We start from the raw sequence: 24,179 nt of genomic DNA on the forward strand, positions 1-24,179 counted from the left end.
TTGGTGAGCCTGTGTGAACTGAAGTCTCAGTTTCCTGTTCTTAGTTGACAGGAGTAACACCTTGTGTGGTCTCCTGCTGCTGTAGCCGATCCGCCTCAAGGTTGGACATGTTGTGCATTCAGAGATGCTCTTCTGCATACATCAGCTGTAACGAGTGGTTAGTTGAGTTACTGTTGCCTTTCTATCAGCTGGAACCAGTCCGGCCATTCTCCTCTGACATCAATAAGGCACTGGATATTTTCTCTTTTTCTGACCATTCTCTGTAAACCCTAGATATGGTTGTGCAGGACAATTCCCAGTTGATCAGCTATTTCTGAAATACTCATACCAGCCCGTCTGGCACCAATAACTATGCCACGTTCAAAGTCACCTAAATCACATTTTTTCCCCATTCTGATGCTCGGTTTGAACTGAAGCAGATCATCTTGACCATGCAGACATCCCTACTTTAGAAAAGTAATTTCCGGGTGGAACATAAATGATTTGCGGGAGGTTGCGGGAGTTGTGGTAGGGTGTATGCACGATGTATAAATGCGCGATTTCCGGAAGATTATCATTCGTTTGCAGGCAGCTGGGAGTCTCTACGCATATGGAGGACTTGGGATGTTTGGACCATGTCTACATGCCTGAATCTATTGTTTTAAAGATACCTTTTTACACCTTTTAAAGGCCTTAAAGTGCTTAGACCCTGTTGATTGTTAATGCAGCTACATTTATTCATGTGTTTTTTTTAATAAATAAACCTATTTAAAAAAATGTTATGTTCATTTTTCCTCTCAGAGTTTTACAAAGAATTTCTACACCAATCTATAATATTGGTCAATCACCACCAGACAGTCATCTCTAATCCTCTATTTCTTTGTCTCTGTTTTAATATTTCCCTCACAGATCCTCCACCCACCACTGCAGCCCCGACCACCACCACCACCTTCTCCAAGTCCCTCCACCCCGACACCAGTTTGACTATCACGGCTCCAATCAACCAGCGGGCCCACTTTAGCTCCCCGACTCGTTCCTCTCCGCGGGACGCCGATCTGTCAACTCTCGTAGGTGGCATTGTCGGTGGGATCCTCATCCTGGTGCTGCTGTTGGCTCTAGCTGGGGCTTTCTACATGCGCCGTCGTCGGACATTCAGAGGGGACTATTATACAAAACAATACATAGGCCCATCGGACATGCAGAAGGAGTCACAACTGGATGTTCTTGAGCCGCACGAGCTTCAGGATGTTTACGGAGACGATTCGGGCAACGGCAGCCAGGATTTGAAGCCCAAGCCTGAAGGAGACATCATTTACCCTGACTATCCCAACGACCACAAAGACACGGAGGGTTGGGGCGACAATCTCAGCCTTCAGAGGGAAGCCAGTTATTATTCTGACCACCACAACCATCATAATGTGAACCCCAGTGGGCCGCCGCTGCACAACGGCTCCCCCTACCTGCGGGACGAGTGCTTCGATAATGCCACAGACAATGATTACGTGTCGCACATCGACGGGTCCGTGATCTCGCGCAGGGAATGGTATGTTTGAGAAGGACTTTTATTAAACAGCCGAACAGTAATTTAAGTAAAGCGGAGAAAGTGTTATTTAAATTGGGTGGACAGGCGAGATGTGTATGTTGTATGAGTGGTGAGTAGTGCAGTCAAACAATTAATCGCGATGTTTTTCACTTGGTGCGTTGATCGGTTAGATTGATAAAACAGGAAGTACTGATCCACAATCATACAGTATGTTAAATATTTTTGTTTTGATGTTTTTTTTTACATTCGTCAGTAAAGTGATAAATGTTTCAGCGCAGTCTTTAAAGCCTAAATGTTTATTCCTGACCAATGTTAAATAAAACTTCAAGAACTTCAAGAATATTCGCACTTTAGTGCTTTAGATTACTAATTCCTGTATATATAAATAAATAATATACGTTGGATATAAATGTAAATATTTTTGTTGATGCGATTTATGTATATGTGTGTGTTTATATACATAATCAATATATACAATTGGCACACATGTATTAAATAAATATTAAAAATTGTTTTGATTAATGCAATTAATCCCGATTAATCGTTTGACAGCACTAGTTGTATGTATTTTATGTATTCTCAGAGCTCCGTTTACGTTTTATGCCTAGCAAAATGGCTGTAATTTGCTGCAGATCTGTTCTTGGGGATGTAAAGGGAGAGGTTTACATGGTTTATGATCACAGGGTGGATTTACACAAAGAAAACAAGTCTGCTAAAATTAAGCTGCACTGTGTGCGTAACCCGTAGCAGTTACCACACCACTTATGACTGTTAGCTTTCGAACCAGGTGCAGCACAGTCTTGCTTTTTTCCTCTCTCACTGCTTTTTTATTATTAAGTATATATATATATATATATATATATATATATATATATATATATATATATATATATATATATATATATATATATATATATATATATATATATATATATATATATATATGACAACTCCAGGCTAGGAGCAAAACATGCTGTAGTTTAACATGAAAAGTCACAAAAACTGAGTTTGAAAGTATTGATTTTTTTCTCATCAGTATTTTGGTCTCGTTTTCTAGAAGAAGAAAAAAATTTTAACAATATATTATGTTCACTCAATGTAATCAAATCAATGCCATACATATCTTTGAAATAGAGTTAAAAAGCTAAATTTGCATAAGATTGCATAAATAATATTTATAAATGTACATTTACAGTTTAAAGGAAGTTTTATTATTGAGCAAAAAATTGAGCAGTTATTATTATACTTAGTAGTATAAATAAATCAGTATTGCAAAAAGAATACTGCATGAAGAATATTTAAAAGTGTACTAATTTGGTGTCTGCTGTATACATGTTCAGGTACTGGTATTAATAGCATAAAATAAGACAAATAAATATAATTTACTCTTTATAATGAGATTTTTACTACTCTGATAATGTTTTGTTTACAATATAAAAAGCGATTAGTTAAGAGTAAACCCTTTGCTTTTAAAGCAATTAGTTGACTTTACTTAAAAAAGTGAGTAAACCTATAGCTTTTAAAGCGATTAGTTCTTTACATAAAAAGTGAGTTAACATGTTGCTTTTAAAATGATTAGTTGACTTTACTTAAAAAGTGAGTTAACTTGTTGGTTTAAAAGTGATTAGTTGACTTTACCTAAATATTGAATAAACCAGTTGCCTTTTAAAGCGATTAGTTGACCTTACTTAAGAAAAGTGAGTAAACCTATTGCTTTTAAACAGATTAGTTGACTTTACTTAATGTTGCATTTAAAGAGATTGGTTGACTTTACTTTTAAAACAATGAGTAAACCCATTGCTTTTTTAAACCGTAAGGTTGACTTTACTTAAAAGGGTGAGTTAAATCATTGCTTTTAAAACGATTAGTTAACTTTAAAAAGCGAGTAAACCTGTTGCTTTTAAGGCGGTTAGTTCAATTTACTTAAAAAAGTGAGTTGACATGTTGCTTTTAAAGAGATTGGTTGACTTTACTTTAAAAAGTGAGTAAACGCGTTGCTTTTAAAAAGATTAGTTGACTTTACTTTAAAAATTGAGTTAACTCGTTAGTCGTAAAGGGATTAGTTTGATTTACAAATTGAGTAAACCAGTTGCTTTAAAAGCGATTAGTTGACTGTTCTTTAAAAGGTGGATTAAACCAATTGCTTTTGAAGCAGTTAGTTGACTTTACTTAAAAAGTGAGTAAACCAGTTGCTTTTTAAAGCGATTAGTTGACTACTTAAAGTGAGTTAACTCATTAGTTAAAAACGATTAGTTTACTTTACTTTAAAAAAGTGAGTAAATTACCATTGCCTTAAAATTAAGTAAATTAAACATAATATATTATATTTATATAAAATAAACCTTAAAACAAATCATGGACATTTTCCTTTAACCAAAGACTTGTATGTACACAAAACTGCATTCAGTTTTTCTTCAGAAAAAAAGTACTATTGTTCTCGTCTTAAGCATATTTTTTAAAAAACGTTTAAGGAAACACACTTATTTCAAGAGACATCGTGCAAATTTTACTTCTAATTTAAAGCATTTTTAACAAATTAACATATATTTTTAACTAGAAAAAAGACACAAATACTGATCAGACAGCTGATTTGCAGGGAATGACTGCTACACATGTGGTTTAATTTTGCTCTCTATTTTGCTGTATTTGATGAGACGGCAGTGTCTTTATCGTGAATGGATCAGTAGCAGGTCTGATGTGGTCTGACGGTGGGCTGAAGTTCACCACCACACATCAAAACCACCACGCTTTTACCAAAGCCTTGTGGCCTTCACCAATTTTACTGCACTCCTTTTAATTTCCTCTTTTTCTGCTCTCCTTTTCTCCACCCTTGCTCCTCACTTACACTCCATACACTTACGCTTTCCCGGAATGCCGTGTCTGGCGCATGGGCTTCACCTCAAACACACTGCTTTGTAATTAATATTACTGCCGAGCATCTGTTTTCCTCCACGAGTCACCACGGTTTGCACGCCTGCTGAAAAAGATACAGCAGTTGCTAATGCTTGCTAATTCATTGTTCATAAATCAGCGGCAGTGTTTCTGCAGCTGCACTACAGTCTGCTTTGAGTTTGCAAGAGCGCAGGCTTATTTTGTTCTGCAGATTAAGCTGCTTTTCCATTTTTTATTTATTTATTTTTATTATTAATGAGGGAGATATTTGGGTGGATAATTATCAGGAAGAGACTGTTTACTGTGGTTGAAAAAATTAAATTTCATAGAAGTTTTACTGTTTAAATCCCAGTGTTTTTTTTTTCTTCTAAAAAATATTGTTTTGTTTTGTTTTGATTCTATTCTATTTTATTTTATTCTATTCTATTTTTATTTTATTTATTTATTTTTTATTTATTTTGTTTTATTTTATTTGTTTTATTCAATTTTTTTTTCATTTCTTATTCTATTCTATCCTTTTTATTTTATTTTATTTTTAGTGTTTACCATTTAAAGCCCAGTACTTCATTATTTGAATAAAAATAGTCTTGTTTTATTCAGAAAGTACATTTAGAAATGTACTTTAGAATGTATGAAGAAATGGACATTTTTTATTATTGTCATTATTTTATGACAGACTATACTTCACTACACTTTAAGATATTTTAAAAGACACTTGAAGAGTTTACCATTAATTTCAAGTATTAAAGTATCAAGTAAAAATGTTATTATTAATTTGTGAAGATACAGAAATGGAAAAAGTGAAAAATAGCTAAAAATAAGCATAACCCCAAAATTGTCATTTATTTTTATTGCCTTAGTTTGTAATTTAGTTTAGAACGACCTTTCAGAAAACTCATATTTTTATTTTATTTTATTTTTAGAGTTTACCATTTCAAGCCCAGTTTTTCATAATTTTTTTATGAACTTTTTCTTTGTTTTATCCAGAAAATACATTTTTGAAAAATGTAAATTTACCATTATTTTTTACTATTGTCATTACTTTATGACCCACTGTCCTTAATTATATTTTAGGGTACTTTGAAAGACATTTGAAGTGTTTACTATTAATCCCAAGTATTTTAATTGCATAAAAATGCAAAATATTTGTTTTATTAATTGAAGTTACAGAAATGAAAAAAAAGTCAAAAAAGCATAACCCCAAAATGTTTTTTTTTGTTTTGTTTGTTTTTTTTTGCCTTTGTTTCTAATTTAATTCGGAATGAAGTTTCAGCATACTTGTCATGATCACCAGCAATTTAATGCTTGCAGATCGCTGGAGCACTACGATTCTGTCACTTTATGAACTACATATCCCGTCATGCACCTCACACACACCTGTTCCAGTTTTCAGAGGATTACACACACACAGCTAGAAGCTGTTCAAGGACTCATTACACAGACTATATAGACTGCTCACTTTTCCTCACTGGTTGTTGAGGCTTCTGTAACATGTGAGTCAGGGTACAATGGAGTTGAGAACTCAATGTTATGTAGGCAATGGTCAAAACAAACATTATCATGAGGAAAATCCAAAATTGTCTTCGTGGTCTCAGGCAACAAGATTAATACAAGTGGCAAAACAACCTAAAGAGAAACAAGGCAAGGCTAGACAATAGAATGCTTTGTAATGCTACATGATAACAAGACTTAGCACTGTGTGTGTGCGAGTGTGGTGTTTAAATAGTCCAGGATATCAGCCCATGATGAGTTTCCAGCTGTGTGTACCTAATCAGGGGTGATCTGGAACTGGTGCATGAGTGAGGTGCCTGATGAGAAATGTAGTGCTGTTCTGTGGCAGAATTGTAGTTCGGGTGTTGGGTGAAAGTGAATGTTTCCAATGATCTACAAGAGCTAGATTGCAGGTGATTATGACAATACTCATAAATTATTAACTTTTTTTTATGTTTAACACAAAATTTGTACCTTTAGTTTAGTAAATATATATACAATGTGTACAAGTCATACATACTTTCATAACAAAAAAATGGTAAAATTGTATTTATTTTAGGAGTTTAAGAGTATCCCAGTGTTTTCATTTATTTGTGTTTCTAATTTCATCCACACATACTCGCACACACCCGCAGACATATATTTTATTTTATTATATTTTATTTTTAAATTTCAGAGATCTGTCTCCTCTATTCATTTTCAGTGTTAACAATATGTCATAAAGGTATATAAAATTAGTCAAACGTGCAAATGTTTGGTTATAAGTTCAATACTAGCTTACTTTATGTTAATAAATGTATATATTTCCAAGCATAGTGCCTTTGGCTGCACATGAAAGCATTAGATATTTATTCAAACACACTTTTTCTCTTCTGTTTTCTCAAAGCGTTACTGTTTTTTCTGTATTTGTTAGCTTGTCTTGTTTAAAAACTCACTGGAGATTCACAACAGTGGCACTTGAACGTGTTACGATGGCCAGTCGCAGTAAATATTATTATTTTTTGTACATATTCTGGCTGGAAATATTTGTCTATGGGGAAAAAAACAAACCTATTTTTATACAGTTTGAGGCCAGAACATTGACCAGAGGATGTTCACGCTTGTAGTTAACATGTGCTTATCTTCATTTTGATATTTAGTTCTCAGGAGTTTGAACCGCTGTTTTGTACATATATTGAGATCTTCAAAGGATTGACGACTTGTAAATGATTTTGAAAACGAGGGAGAGATTTGCTTTGTTTTTTGATGCCTACTGTTTATAATTAAAAACGTTCTTAAAAATGTCAGTGTTTTGCGATTTTGATGTCATTTGTGTACAATTGTGTGTTTGTTCGCCGTTTTGCTCATTTTCGATGAGAATGTTGTTGTTGCTGTTTGAAGGAATAATTCATGAAGCACAAAACTGTCTGTAGTATTTAAGTAATAACATCTCCAAGCCATTTTTACTTCTGCAAAATACAAAAAGGGTTGTTTAGCAAAATGACCAAGCTTTTTCACACAATGACAGGAAATATACTGTACAACACTAAGAAATTAACTAATGATAGTTTATAGTATTAAACCAAAGCAATCTAAACATTATGTGAGGATTTCATTAATTAATTCATTCTTTTTCCTTAGGCTTAGGTCCCTATTTATCAGGCGTCACCATAGCAGAATGAACCACCAACTATTCCAGCATATCTTTTGCACAGCGGATGCCCTTCCAGCTGCAACCCACTACTGGAAAACATCCATTCACACTCATTCACACACATATACTTTGGCCAATTTAAAATATTCAATTCACCTACACTGTAAAAAAAAAAAGTTGAGTAAACTTAAAATAATTAGGCAACCTATCACACATAGCTTTTTGAGTTAACTCAACAAACAGGGTTTGAAGACCAGTGAACTCAAAATATTTTGTTGAATTCTTTAGTTCTCTGAACAAAAAGTATCATGTTCACCCAACAAGATATTTTTGTTTGCTGAACAAAAAATATCATGTTCAACCAACAGGATATTTTTGTTTGCTGAACAAAAAATATCATGTTCATTCAACAAGACATTTTTGTTTGCTGAACAAAAAATATCATGTTAACCCAACAAGACATTTTTGTTTGCTGAACAAAAAATATCATGTTCAACCAACAGGATATTTTTGTTTGCTGAACAAAAAATATCATGTTCAACCAACAGGATATTTTTGTTTGCTGAACAAAAAATGTCATGTTCACCCAACAAGATATTTTTGTTTGCTGAACAAAAATTTTCACGTTTATTCAACAAGATCTTTTGTTTACTGAACAAAAATGATTATGTTTACCCAACAAGATTTTTTTAGTTTACTGAACAAAATAAAACAAACTGATTCATTATGCATTTACTATTAATTTTTAGGATTCAAATTAAATACACAAGAATAGTCAATTCACTTTTTTTTATTTTTAACTGTGTTCAAATCACAATCCAAAACATTTGCATACAAAATCAGCATTTGACATTAGCCGTGTTCAGCATTGGGCTAGTTTGTACACAACTAGTACTGAATGTTTCCAGATTTGAAAAGATTGTACACTGCCTCAACATAAAATAACTGGCAACCTTACTAAAACCAAGCTATTAGTGTGTCTAAACACTCAAACCAGGTGAATATACAATCATCTAATCAGAGTAAACCCTAAAAGCCACTCCATTCATACAGTCTTTAAAGTGTACTGCACTTTTGTCAACAAAGTACATAAAGTCCAAAAACAGACCTCAAAACATTGAAACAGTGGCACATTAGGAAGTGGTCACGGGTGAGTTGCCGTTACTGTGTGGAGTTTGAATGTTCTCCCTGCGTTCACGTGGGTTTCCTTTGGGTTCTCCGGTTTCCCCCACAGTCCAAAGACGTGTGGCACAGGTGAATTGGGTAGGCTAAAATTGTCCGTAGTGTATGTGTGAATGAGTGTGTATGGATGTTTTCCAGAGATGGGTTGCAGCCGGAAGGGCATACGCTGCGTAAAACAAGTTCATTGCGCTGTGGCGACCCCAGATTAATAAAGGGACTAAGCCGAAAAGAAAATGAATGAATGAATGAACTGAACTCTCGCAGATCATGTGCCACCAACCTCCATAAAACATGCTGAATCACTTAAAAAGTATATTTGAGTTCTTTTGGGTGTTCCATATTCAGTCTATACAAGAGGCTGAACAAGTAAGCGAAGGCTGCAGGCAGATGTGTGATATCCTGAAGTACTATGGCCTCCTCCAAGATTTTAGCGAGGTTCATCACATATTGCAGGGATGCAGAAGTGCCATTATCATCTTCCACCACAGTGAAGATTCCAATCCTTTAATCTCTGGTGCTGTGGTCTTCAGGGTCCGTGTCCTTATAGGAGATTAAGTAATGGGAAAATTAATTGATGTGTAATATTAATTACTACTTATTAATGTTATTACTATTATGCAAAGAAAATAAAAACATGTAATACTTTCGTACATACAAACAGTAACACTTTGAATAGTCTATAATATATAATAATTGAACAATATATTGACAACTTTTTAATATTTAGCAATTTTTTAAACTTTTTTTTTACATAAAATTGCAAAGATTTACTTTTATTTGATACAGTTTCAATTGTGAAAGTTGTTTATTGTCCTGTTTAGAATATAACTGAGCCTTTAATTGTCATTCATAAGGGATTTATAAAGCATAAATAGTCCTCACTTTAGATTAGGTCACAACTGGATGAAGTTAAGCTCATAAAGCATATACTAACATACAAAGTAACTATTATTACATACCTTAATATTAGGATATTTAAATGTTAATTTGAATAGTTTATTAATCGTGTACTTAAGCATTCTAAATGATCTTAAAAACACCAAGTATTCTTAAATAACTGGTTTGTAAATAATGCAATACTTAAATTAGTAATACAAATGAATCATTAAAGTTAAAAAAAATACAATCATTGAGCACTTCATGTAGAGTTATGCTTAACAGAAAATAAATTAACTATTCGCTAATACTAAATAAATTATTTATAGCGTGCAGCTATTAAAAGTGTTACCAAGCAGACTAATAAATGTAGAATAGGGTATGAAAATGGGTAACTTACCAGACATATCTTGAGAAAGCAAGCAGAATTTTTACGAAGAAAAATTGGCAATCCCTCAAGAGCTGCTCTTTCTCGATCGGTGACAATATCAGTGACCTAAAGGAAAGTCATTTACAAAGGGTGTTTTACAATCTTATTGTTTTGTAAGTAAAAATGTACTTAGTACATTTAAATGAGCATAGTATTTTATTCATGCTGTTGAAAAAACACATGGCTTTATTTTTAAAAAAGAATTTTGTGGTTTCCATACAATGGAATTTGATAATGGTTGTGTTGGCAAATTTAGAAAAATGTTTAGTTTCATGTGACAATTACTTTGAGTTAAAAACTACAGCTATTATTTTCTATTTTCCTCTTTGAATGTATTCATTTGAAATGGTCACTCAAAACAAGTGAAACATCTGTTATTTATCTTACTTCCATCTCACAATCAAAACACAACTTGACACAATTAAAATTAATGCAAAAGGGCTGGACAATTAAATTGTTGCAATTACGTTTTATTAGACTGTATTACCTGAGCATGAAATTCTTGACAGGACAAAATATGTTGCACATGTTAAAAACATCAGACGGGTGTATAAGAAAAAAAAAATCTTAATGAGTACCTGCTCATCCATCTTGTTTAAAGTTGTATCCATCTCTGGACCCATTGAATCCCTTCTTTTCTGTAGAGTTTCAGGAGAGGTGCTGTATATTTATCAAGTCACTCGATTAACTGTCTCAGGAGATCTACATTACAGATCTGAGAAAACTCTGTGCAGATCTACAATATACAAAAAAAAACATACATATTAATTTTTACACATAATATATATATATATATATATATATATATATATATATATATATATATATATATATATATATATATATATATATATATATATGTAAATGTAAATATTTAAATGTTCAAATGCTGAATACAGATGTATTTTGAATTACCTATAATAATAATGTTGTTTGTTATTTTTAGCATTATCATTACTACCTTGAATGAAACCAAAGCAATTGCAATATAGTGACTTACCTCTTCCTTAAAGTCCAGGTTATCTCTCTCTAATTTCTTCCTGGCTAAATCTCAACAACTTCTTTTGGGCAAAGAGAAAAGGTTTCTTGCATCTGCTGGTGAATGACCGTCAAATTTCACTGATGATAACAAGTCTCACCTCCTCAAGGAAATCTTGCATTGAATTATGTCATTGTCAATATTTCAGTCCTTTTGAGCAAAAAGAAAGAAAAATATATATTTAGCCCTTTATATTTTTTATGTAAATAAAAGCTAGCTGACTGTTAAAGCAAGTTGGTCTCAATATGATAGACATTTAGTCGAGCTAACAAATCAAGCAATGAATTACATGAAAATCACACGATTTTCACACAAATTACACAGTTAAACACGTCACCGTTTGTTCCACTGGCTCTGGTTCGAAGGGAAAAAAGGTTATGATGTGCGCAATGCTGACAGCAATCTAGATAAACAGGACATAATGTTATATTTGACTTGGATACCTGACCTGGTATGTTATATGATACTCATTGTATTAATCGTGAGTTATTAAAGCAAATGACTCGATTGAAATCGCTATTTGTTTCAAATACATTCACTCTAAACTTTTATTGATGTAAATAGCCAAAACCAAGTGCACGAAACAAGTAACTCACGGCTAAATTATAACAAATAGTTCCGTATTAGGATACACGCGCACATCAAAGCCAACATATCAAATAATATAACGTTAGATGACAACAAAAAAAGACATACATACCTATGATTTAGCAGAAACGTCGTTGGCCTGCTCTTAACTAGGGATGGCTGACGTGAAACTGATGTTTTGACACAGTGTCGAGATCCCGAAGCGCAAGTGTTTCGAATCACTGCACCGAAGCATGATCCGAAGCACCCAAGTCACGTGACTAAAGTGTTTCGAAACACCTAGTCGCGTGACTAAAGCGATTCAAAGCATCGATCAGCTTAGAAACGTTTCGAGACCTGGTGAATCCTAATTTGACTGCCAAGGTCTCCAAATTATCTCTGTCTCAAATGGCTTAGAGCACTGTGGGTTTGCTTATTGATTATATGCTTAGCATGATGTTTTGGGTTCGAATCCCGACTTCGAAATCATGGTTTTATGTATTTTAATCATGTTTCTGTTTTGTGTAGCCTAAATAGGATACAGCTACAGTTACGCCATCAATTTAGCATCATTTTTGTAACACTGTAAAACAATAATAAATATTTTTACAGTATGGTTGGGTTTAGGGTTTGGGTAGACATTAATAAAATACAATAAATGGGAAATTTAATGAATAATATAAATAATTCTTGATAACTTCAGGCCACCGTTTTTGATCTAGCAACAACCCTGTTTTAAGACAAAAACAAGACATATTTATTCACAAATTGTTTATTCGGATATCAGACCAATGTTGAAACAAAACGATACAAGAGCAAAGCATTACCAACTGGTATTAAAGCATTTTAAAACAACTGCTACTGACTGGCTTCGAAACCTACTACTCCTGCATGGATGTCTGACATCTTAACCACTGTACTGTACACTGTTACTTGAAGGATTCCACTTTCACAACGTGGGGTTTAATCCCTCAATTTGTTCAATCGTTCTTTGCTGAAGCTGTTTCAGTGCAATATATATAAAAAATGACCACTAAATGTCACTGTAGAGTGAGGTTTCGAAACGTTTCGAAGCTTCGACACATTTGCTTCGACTGTTTCAGTGTTTCACGAAGCCTCGCTTTGCCCACCACTACTCTTAACCGCTCTATCACGGTCTCTCACATCATTAATACACTGGTAAAATAGATCGGGCAGTCAGATGGGTAGCACATCGCACAAAAACATGTATACAATTATATACAATCGATTATGAAAACGATTGACACGTAGCTCCGCAGAAAGAAAGATGGTTCGTTTTGTCGCGCGCACGTGACAGGTACCCCCTGCAGTGAGCTATGGAAGTAAATTGCGCATGCGCCAGAAGCTTATAAGGCGCATGCGCCAACAAGAAGGGCACGCATCAACGCAAAACTAAGAATTTTGTATTAGTTCAACGAAATATTTTAAGTTTTTCACATTGAAGCACCATATTTGTTGAACAAACTAACTATTATTTGTCAGCATTTCAAATGAAAATATTTAAATTCAGTTAACTTATTAATCTTTGTTCAGAGGACTTTTTGAAAGTTGGCGTTTTTACAGTGTATAGCACATGTTTTTAGACTGTGGGGGAAACCAAGAGCACCCAGAAGAAACCTACGCAAACATGTGGAGAACATGCAAACTGGTCCAGCCGGGACTCGAATTATGACCTTCTTGCTGTGAGGTGACAGTGCTAACTATTGAGCCACCGTGCCACTCAATATGAGGAATTAATAATATTATACAAAAACAAAATGCAGTTTTAACCAAATACAGCTTATTTTAATTAGTTAATTTTTTATTTACTTATTTATACATTAACAGATGCACTGTTTCTTATCTTTATACTAAAATGCAACTGATTTAAAAAAAACTATGTGGATTGTTGATTAATGTAAAAAGTTGTAGACAAAATTTACAGTTAATAGTTTGGTTTTAGATTCTTCATTCGTTTTAATAAATGTATGTATTTTACCATACTAAGAAAAACTGATAATTATTATTTCATTATACTAAAACTAGTTCAGATTTCTCCTCTGCATTCCTGAAAATCAAGAAATCAGTTTTAATTAATTTTTTCTTTAAAATTTCCCCATTTAAACTTTTTTTAGGTTTTCAAATTTTCAAAGTTTTAACAAATGTTAAACAACAAAATGTTGTTTAACAAATGTTGTTACAACAAAAATGTAAAAAGTAAAATACAAAAAAGAAAGATAATAAAATTAAATAAATAACAAATTAAAAATGTAAGAACTCCATTGTATTATTTATTTATTTATGTTATTTGTTTTGCAAAGACATGCTATTCCTATTGAAATTAACATAAAGAAAAGTTGTGTAATTATTTATATTATATTTAAACATTTTTAAAAATTTGTTTAATGATTTAAGAAATGTGAGGAATTTTTAATTGGGCGACATGGTGGCACAGTGGGTAGCGATGTTTCCTCACAGCAAGAAGGTTGCTGGTTTGAGCACCCGCTGGGTAAGTTGGTATTTCTGTGTCGAGCTTGCATGTTCTTCCCGTGTTGGCCCACAAGTCCAAAGAGGTGAAGTGGGTAAGCTAAATTGTTTGTAGTGTATGCGTTGATGTCCTGGTCCTCCAGGATGATGGTTGTGCTTTGGGTTTACAACCCACCTCGTAAAATTTAGATAACAACCATGAACTAAATATCAACTTCAATATAAAATGGCCCTGAGAGTAAGTAAGGAACCTCACTGTATTAGTTTTTCTGAAATACATTAATTTGTTCTTTCATTTTCTTTTCAACTTAGTCCCTTTATTACAGTTTTTCTCCATTGGTTTGGCTCATTTTTGAAACAGAAATTACTTGGCACTTGGCAACTGTTCACAACAGAATTGAATTTCTCATTCATTTCATCAAATTGCAAATGTCTAAGTACATCTTTGCAATTGATTAAGTACAGGTAGCCGACATTTAGTACAATCTCCAGGTGAATCAATCTTGTTTATCTAAACTGAAAAAAAGAAATAGGATTTTAGGGTAAGAGTAGCCTCCAAGGTTTGAGATCACACATTGCACTCATACTGCCAAGGAAATGGTAACTCCTTTTTTATTGTAATAATCAACCACACACAAAGCAACTTTCATACATCAGAGCAAAAAGAAACTGTATACAGCATTATAAACTGTAATATAAACACACAAACAAAAAACTATAGTGCTAGTGCCTTTTCTTCCCTCATTGCATCGCAAGGGAGAATATAGGCTACGATGTGGACGAGAATCTGGATGTGGATGGTCAGGAGGGTGAGGACGGCGGGCAGTGAAAAAATGTTATGAAACTCCAGCTTTATTTATAGCACTATAGTTTTTTGTTTGTGTGTTTATATAACAGTTTATAATGCTGTATACAGTTTCTTTTTGCTCTGATGTATGAACGTTACTTTGTGTGTGGTTGATTATTACAATAAAATAGGAGTTACCATTTCCTTGGCAGTATGAGTGCAATGTGTGATCTCAAACCTTGGAGGCTACTCTTACCCTAAAATCCTATTTCTTTTTTTCAGTTTTATACAGAATTGTATTCTGTTAGTTAGACAAAAACAGTACAGAACCTATTGTCAATGAAGGACTGGGCTAAGACTGTAAGTTGGATATGAGGGATATTTTAGTGGTCCTTTGCATAGTGACAAAACATCTAAACATTTTGACTTGCAGTGCTTACACAATGCCAAAGGGATGAAGCATTTTGGGGGCACTGACTGTTTAAATGAGAAGGAAATTTAGTTTTGACACGAGTGAGCTGTTTTGGGAAAGGTGTGAACTGTTGCAGGTGAACCATGGTGTTGTGCCGAACCATCCACATTAGTTTGGCAAAAGTACCAAGAGTGTTGAGAATGTCCAGTCTGTTTCAAGAAGTGAGCCAAAGCAATCGAGAAGGATATTTGCCATTTTTGTGGCACTGAGATTCAATATGAGAAAGGAATTTAGTTTAGATGCATGAGTGAAGTGTTTTTGGAGAGATATGAGCTTTTGCAAGTGAGCTATAGTGTTGTGCTAAACTGTAACACTGTTTTGCCAAATGATCTTAGAATTTTGAGAATGTAATTTTTTTTCAACAAAAGAGTCAAACCAATGGAGAAAAACTGCAATCTGGGGTCGCCACAGTGGAATGAACCCGCAACTTATCCAGCACATTTTTTTTTTGAAGCAGATGCCTTTCCAGCAGCAACCCATCACTGGGAAACCCATACACTTCCATTCGCACACATACACTGCGGACAATTTAGCTTACCCAATTCACATGTACCGCATGTCTTTGGACTGTTGGGGAAACCGGAGAACCCGGAGGAAACCCACGCACACAGGGGGGAGAACATGCAAACTCCACAAAGAAATGCCAACTGACCCAGCTGAGGCTCAAACCAGTGACCTTCTTGCTGTGACGCAACAGCACTACCTACTGCACCACCGCGCTGCCCTTCTGAAATATGTGTTAATTATATTGCAGTTATAACAAAGATGACCAATTGTGTAATGATTTATTTTAAACTTAAAATTGTTGAGAAAATTGTCAAGAAAAACAGTCAATTTTATAAAAAACTGTATATGTGTGAGTACGGAAAGTATTCAGACCCCCTTCATTTTTCACTCTTTGTTATATTGCAGCCATTGGCTAAAATCATTTAAGTCTTTCTCCTCAATAATGTACACACAGCACCTTGCATATTCACAGAAAAACACACAATTTATTAAAAAGAAAAACTGAAATATCACATGGTCCTAAGAATGCAGACCCTTTTCTGTTACACTTATTTAACTCATGCACTGCCTATTTCCTCTGATCATACTAGAGATGTTTCTACACCTTCACCCCAGTCTAGCTGTGTTTGGTTATACTGATTGAATTTGATTAGGTAAGCCACATACCTGTCCATATAAGACCTTACAGCTCACAATGCATGTCAGAGCAAATGAGAATCATGAGATCAAAGGAACAGCCTGTGGAGCTCAAAGACAGAACTGTGGCAAGGCACAGATCTGGCCAAGGTTACAGAAACATTTCTGTACACTTAAGGTTCTTAAGAGGATATTGGCCTCCATAATCATTTAGGAAAACATTTAGGATGACCAGAACCCTTCCTAGAGCTGGCCATCTGGCCAAACTGAGCTATTCAGGAAGAAGAGCCTTTTGAAAGGAAAAGAAGAGCCCAAAGATCACTGTGACTGAGCTTCAGAGATCCAGTCGGGAGATGAGAGCCAGGTATAGAAAGTCAACCATCACTGCAGCCCTCCACCAGTCAGGGCTTTATGGCAGAGTGGCTCAACGGAAGCCTCTCCTCAGTGGAGTTTTCTAAAAATCCCCTGAAGCACTCCCAAGATGGTGAGAAATAAGATTCTCTGCTTTGATGAGACCAAGATAGAAATTTTTTGGCCTTAAATCTAAGTGGTGGAGAGAACCAGACACTGCTCATCACCTGTCCAATACAGTCCCAGCAGTGAAGCATGGTGCTGGCAGCATCTGTGGAAGTGTTTTTCAGCTGCAGGGATAGGACGACTGGTTTCAATCGAGGAAAAGATCACTGCGGCCAAGTACAGGGATATCCTTGATGAAAACCCCCAGAGTAATCAGGACCTCAGACTAGGCCAAATGACCCTAAGCATACAGCTAAAATAATAAAGGTATATTTTGAATTTCCTTTAAAAAATCATATCAAATATATATATATGAGAGAGAGAGAGAGAGCACTAAACTTCATTTCTTCAATTAGATTCAAAATGTGAAAGCCAAACAGGTTTTAAATGTTATGAAATAAAAAAAAATGATGACAGAACTTTCACTTCAGACAAAGTTTCCCTTTGAATGTTCGAAAACCATCAATAACCAGATTAAGCGCGGGAGTCGGTGAGGTCTAATCAGTCACGAACACCAGCAGTGCGCTTTTTTAATCATCGATTTGTACCGTTTGTGTCAGCAGAATGTGATGTACCCCTGAAAGCACTAAAGATACTTACTTTTCAGGAATACTAACATTAAAAAAAGTCTTTTCGTCAGTGCACAGTATTTAATTTGACCTGACTAGATTTAAAGCCACAGTTCACCTGAAAAAATGACAATTCTACCTGTTTTGCCCTACATTTTTTAGAAAATCTTATTTTAACTGTGTGATTTCACTGTTTAGAATTTGCAAAAAATGATTTTCTAAAATTATATAAAGGAGCAAGTCCGAGTATTTTTTTAACGTTGTTACATGACGTTATCACATGATCTAATAACTAGATCCGCATGCATGTGCACGCATGTGAGTAACCTAAGCAGTACCACCACTTCCTATACGAAGAGTATGCAGGCTGCGTGGGGCCTGTACTCCAGAGGGGGGCGCCATCTTGGTTGCTAAAAAAATATATATTAACATTTATTTAATAATATTTTCGTAAAATGAGTTTAAATATAAGATATATTGATAATATGTTGTTAAATACACACACACACACACACAAAAAAAAAAATTATGACGACCGCAAAAACAAACATGTGACGAATTTTTTTTCTGTGCACGCCCTTTTCCCATGTTGCTGATAATTACACAATTACAACAACACTTTACACTTCTGTTTATACACCAGCTACTGTACAAACATGCACTGCACAATTATTTCACTGTATGTATTATTTATTATTATATAGTTATTACATTATACAATGACATATTATATAATTCTTTGCAGTTGTTTATTGTTTTGTCTATTTCTATACATTTCTTATTGTTATTGTTATTATTGCTTGTTTCACTGCAATGACAATAAAGTCTTTATATCAGTAGATTGGAATGTTTTTAATAGGCCGGTTTTTCATTTTTGTACATTATAATATGAAATAACAAAACTGACTCATTCTGTGATTTCTGAAAGATCAATAATATGAAATAAGTCAAATTACTGCAAGCTACAGGCCCTAAACCATTTTTATTGCTTCAATTCATTAATGATGATTTTGTTCTGAATGTTAAAAGCTTTTGTTTAAAACACACTAGTTTTAATACACTTTTTAATTCGTAAAAAACCACAAATGTTTTTGATTTATACTCACAGCAAGGGTCAGTGTTTGTCAACATAGATTATAGTGCAAGTTCAATCCACATTTTGGTTGTAGTTAAGACACAATATGTACAGTGCTTGACTAGCCCCTTGTCTTAATGGTATATCATGGGTTTTTCTTTAAATGACCAATTTCTTCTGCATTATACATGCAGGATTAATGCTGAAATTTGGCACAAAAGATGTTAAGGTGGCCTGATCCATACTGCACTGAGGACCATCCATCTCTACATGTACAGAAATGGTTTATTCATTACCTTTTGTAAATGTTTGAAATTGGAAATGCTTCTGCAGAAGACATGTCCATGTTTATTTTGATGTAATCTATTATTTTATGATGTAAATATTTGAATAAGTATAATTTTAATTGTTTATATGCAGATTTATGTGTATAAATAAATAAATACATGTTTAAATACATATGCTTGTTTGTTTTTGTTCCTCTGTGGAGGCACCACAGTAAACTTTTGCATAGGACACCCTTTGGCCAGCAGCGGCCCTGAACCTAAGTGACATGAATTTACACAGCAAGATCATTTTAAATTCATTTTCTTTGATAAAGCTTCAAACTTAACATGCTTGAGACCTCTATGACCTCATATCCGACTGCAGGTCTGCTCATTCCCCAAGTCCTGCTGTGAGAGAAGACTCCGCACCTGTGATTATCGGCTACTGACCCGACGCCTCACCCTCCATTAGGTGCCACTCAGCAGCCTTTCCATCACCGGCGGGGAAATGAGAGGTAATCGATCACATCAGCGCAGCCCTGATAAATCACGCTGTCTATTCTTCTCTGTATTGAACAGGCACACAAAAAACACGACACAACCCACACACAGCGTCAGCTCGGCCTCTGCTGCTGCTGCTGCTGATTGATCCTGCAATCCGATCCTGCTCAGACCCGCAGTTACTTCACTTTTACTCCAGTTTCCTTTTTTGTAGTGTTATCCAAAGGGACCTTTAGGAATAATATTATTTTAAGTTCAACACAGTTCACACACTCAAAAATGAAAATTCTGTCATCATTTAATCACCCTTCAGTTTTTCCTAACTTGTTTGTATTTCTTTCTTTTGTCGAATACAAAAGAAGATATTTCGAAGAATGTTGAAAATTGATAGCCTCTGACAGTCCACAGTTAAGGACAGTTTCCTTTAGGAGGAAAAATACTTCACTCTAATTTTTGGCTGCGTGGGGGTCCCTTATAATAAATCAATCATAAAATGTGCTCCCCCCTAGCCCTCCCACCAGATTTTGGTTTGTTGCCTCAGGGCAACAACGTTCAGTTAGGACATTGAAACACCTTGGTTTTCAGTATATTATTATATGTGAAATAGGTACAAACAAGCCATAAATACATTAGAAAAGTCTTAATTTAACATAATATCAACAAGTAATTTTTCATCAATAATTTTTCACCAATAATAATAATTTTTCATCAATAATGGTGTATGTTTATGTGGGGTACCGATAGAATACTTATTTAACAATGTTTATTATTTACTGTGGAACCTCAGAAAGCAGTTGTTGGTGGATGTGAAGCAAAGCTGGGTGCCACATTTTTGTCACTTGGCTTTAGGTCAGAGGTGTCCAAATTTAGTGGGCCGGTGTCCTGCAGAGTTTAGCTCTAACCACACCTGAACCAGCTTCTCAAGCTCTAACTAGTATACTGGGGTTAGAAATGTATTGCAGGTTGGCAACTAAATTTTGCTGGACTAGCACTCCAGGACAGAGTTTGGGCACCCTCCTTTCGATGAATCTCCCTTTCTGTGTATCCATGACCATCAAGTGGGCTAAATCTAGATGTACATCAAGCTCAATTCCTGGAGGGCCTGCCAGAGTTGACCCTGTTTCAACACACTTACCTGTAGGATTCAAACAAGGCTGAAGAACTCAATTCGTTTAATCAGGTTTGTTTATTCAGGTTTAATGATAAACAGTGTAGAACTGTGGCTCTTTGCAAGTTTAATTTGCATCTTTGAATGGAAACATCGCAAATGTGACTCTTCAAACTCGCTGTCAGAGAGAGTGAGCCTAACTACTCAATCTTGTTCTTTACCTGCATAAAATGTTTCAACATTCATTTCCTGTGAGTAATAGTATGCAGTAAAGAAAAAAATATACAGTATGGTAATAATTATACATTTCCATCCATAGGAAGTTATTGATTTAACAGAAGTGGTCTAACTGCACAATGTTGCCCTGAGACAACACATCAAAAACTATCATTTTATTATAAAATAATAACAAAAAGTTTTTTCTTAATCAAGCATGCTTCTTCACATATCCATGCACATTACACATGTTTTAAAATAAAGATATTTAAATTTAAACATTAAAAAGTTAAATCTATCTTACATTCTGTTAGCAGTGTACTCAAGCAGGCTATGGTCCCAAAATGGCTCTTTTGCCCCCAGAGGACATGTCAAATCCACAACCACCTCAAATTTCACTGGTCACCAACTTATTATTAGACTTTATTTTGTGATTATTGTATTTAAAAAAAACGATTGTAGGCCAAAAGCCTGTCCAACACCATGTCATGGGGGTTAAATGTTTTTTATTTTATGATACCTTCAAACTTGACATCTAATTTGCCGTTGTTTCATTAAGAGTCAGAAAAGTCAGAAAATATAGATATTTATTTATTTATTAGATAAGACTTTCTCCAGAAGAAAAAATTATCATCAGACATACTGTGAAAAAAAGAAACAAAAAAGGTTTCTAAAAATAAAGGGGGGCTGATAATTCTGACTGCAAATATATATATATTAATTTATATATTTACTAATATCTGTTGAATAGTACTAGAAGCATATCAGTATGTTTAGAATCTTTTTGAAGATTAGGAGTGAAGACCATTATTTTACAGCCCTGTTTTCCTGTAAATATGATGTACTCATATGTTTGAATATATTGTCACAAGTTGGCCGATATATTCAGGCACTGCGTAATATTATTGCACCAAGAAAATAGCAACACTTTAATTTCTATCAGTCTTAGTACATAATGGAAGAGTAAAGATTTAAATGCGGAAAATTATGCAAAGCCTTCTGTAATTTTTGATTGAGCTGCTAATGGTCTAATATGATTCAATGAATTAGGCTAAGCTAAAAGTCAACTCTAAAATGCCTATTTTATTTTTTAATCTGAAATGTTCCTTTACAATCTCAGAACAAGGATGAAGGCATTTTCAGTCTTGTGGAGGACCAACTTTTGGAGAAATGGTTGAAAATGATAACGTTGATGCAGAATGTTTTTCCAACAAAAATGTTCAGATATTTTCATATTAGTAAAGGTGTAGCATTATTTATGCAACGTGTTACTGTCAAATGTAATGACACGATTTGAAACTTGCCTACAATACAAAATTGTGCAGTGGCAATTTTGCCCCTATAAAGGCACAGTTCACCCAAAAATTTAAATTCTGTCATCATTTATTACTCCTCCTACTGATATAAATCTGTTTAAGTTCCTTACACTGAACACAAAAGAAGATATAAATATTACATTTTTTTCCTGCTATGGATGTCAGTATCTACCACTTCCCCACATTCTTAAAAATATCTTCTTTTTTGTTTAACAGAAATCATAAATGTTTGGAATCACCTAAGGGTGAGTAAATGGCGATTCATTATTTTGAGTGAACAATCTGTTTAAATATTCATGCAGTTTTGTTAACATTGGTGGGATTTGTGTGTCCGTCCCGTCTGTGTGATGAACTGGAGCAGGCCCTCAGTGGCCCTCATGTCCCGCTGCTGTCCTGCTGTCAGCACTCAAGTGTGCTCAGTGTCTGCTCTACAGCCCCTCTGCTTTTGTGCTGTCGTGTTGTTTCACCGCAGTGGCCTCAATCTCATCCATCACTGCTTTCAGCAACAACGTTTGTCCAGTTTAAGTATAAATATCTCTCTGCTGGTGGCCTCAGGTTTCCTTCTCGCTACTTCTCTCATTTCAGCCATCATTCAGAAGCATCACCTCCTCTACATGTTTCACACTTAACAAGTGACAGGGCAGTAAATCTCTTTCTTGTCCAAATGTGATCTAATCTGAGCAGGAACAGATTTGACAAAAAGAATACATGCTACATTGTACGTTGTATTTATCAGCAGTTAGTTTTTTTATTTTGATATTTACATTTAAGGATGCCCTAGTTTGTTTTATGACAGCTAAATAAAAAAAAAAAACTAGTTAATGGTTCATTTTAATTGCATGTTTGGTGTTTTGACCTTTTAGTTTTACTTAATTCCCAGTAAACTATAATAATAATAATAATAATAATAATAATAATAATAATAATAATAATAATATGATAAGTCATGACAACATACATTTTAAAATGAATATTTGTATCCATTTCTCAGTAATGAACAATATAATGTGCATTTGAACAAAACAGGTGTATTAAACAGATATTTTATTAAATAGTTACAGAGCATCTTTAGAAATGGAAAGATAATACATTTAAATGCAAAATATTACTATATATATATATATATATATATATATATATATATATATATATATATATATATATATATATATGTGTGTGTGTGTGTGTGTATATTGTTTCTCTTGATATTATTTTTTTCTATTTTTGACAATTTTATTTAATATTTTTTCCTAACATATACATTTGGCCTGACTAATGTAATGTATATGCACAAATATAATATTGTATAGTTTCCTACAGAAAATATTCATTTAAATGAGAGATTTGTGGGATGTGTACTCATATACTGTATGCTGAGCACTGGATATGTTTATGCATGCTTTAATACATCTTCAACTTATTTTTTATAGTACAAATTGAAAAAAAAACTTGTTAATGGTTCACTTTAATTGGTGTTTTCACTTTTTTTTTAACTTATTTTCCTCTAAAACGGTAATAAGGATATTATGATCAATCATGTCATGACTACAGAAGTAAGCGGATAATCACGATTAATCACATGCAAAATTGCATACAAAAAGGTTTTTTTTACCTAATATAGCGCTATCGCCTCACAACATGAAGCTTGCTGGTTGGAGTCCCGGCAGTTGGCATTTGCACGTTGTTCCTTGGTTCCTGTGGGTTTTCTCCATGTGCATCGGTTTCCCCCACAGTTCAAAGACATGTGCTATAGGTGAATTGAATAAACTAAATTGGTCATAGTGTATGTTCATGAATGAGTGTGTATGGATGTTTCCCAGTGCTGGGTTGCAGTTGGAAGGGTATCCGCTGTCTAACACATATGCTGGATAAGTTGGAGGTTCATTCCGCTGTGGCGACCCTTGATATACACAACTATTTTAAACAATATCATACACATGTACACATACAGGGTACACACAAATGTTTTTGTAAATATAAACTTTTATTTTGGATGTGATTAATCAGGATTAATAGTTTGACAGCACTGAAAATAAAATGATAATTGCATAAAAAAATTATTTACAAATATGTGAGTGACATAAACTTTAG

The 24,179-nt window shown here is 34.2% G+C and overlaps 2 protein-coding genes and 1 long non-coding RNA gene across 5 annotated transcripts in view; 2 read left to right on the top strand and 1 right to left on the bottom strand.

Annotated features, from left to right (window-relative positions):
• The window catches only part of nectin3a (nectin cell adhesion molecule 3a), a 120,340-nt gene extending 101,207 nt beyond the window's left edge, over positions 1-19,133 (top strand). Inside the window, exons 6-8 of one of the 2 annotated variants that reach the window (XM_073923482.1) lie at positions 889-1,522; positions 7,526-7,701; positions 13,224-13,844. In XM_073923482.1, the coding sequence (XP_073779583.1) occupies positions 889-1,522; positions 7,526-7,701; positions 13,224-13,339 (926 nt within the window). In that variant the 3' untranslated portion in view covers positions 13,340-13,844. Of the gene's footprint in view, positions 1-888; positions 1,523-7,525; positions 7,702-13,223; positions 13,845-18,875 lie in introns of those variants that run through there. The other variant, XM_017351145.4, reaches the window with a different exon arrangement.
• The window catches only part of c2cd3 (C2 domain containing 3 centriole elongation regulator), a 453,012-nt gene that overhangs the window by 131,912 nt on the left and 296,921 nt on the right, over positions 1-24,179 (top strand). The gene's annotated exons all lie outside the window — the stretch shown is intronic.
• Positions 8,313-11,907, bottom strand: LOC137487729 (uncharacterized). Of its 2 annotated transcripts, XR_012390713.1 has the most exons (6): positions 11,766-11,907; positions 11,403-11,468; positions 11,027-11,215; positions 10,605-10,762; positions 9,997-10,092; positions 8,313-9,260 (listed from the first exon to the last, which is right to left on the bottom strand). It is a non-coding gene; the product is annotated as an uncharacterized lncRNA (long non-coding RNA). The 2 variants fall into 2 exon arrangements; XR_011006422.2 differs by lacking the exon at positions 11,403-11,468.

This window comes from Danio rerio, chromosome 15 (assembly GCF_049306965.1).
Source record: "Danio rerio strain Tuebingen ecotype United States chromosome 15, GRCz12tu, whole genome shotgun sequence".
NCBI lineage: Eukaryota > Metazoa > Chordata > Actinopteri > Cypriniformes > Danionidae > Danio > Danio rerio.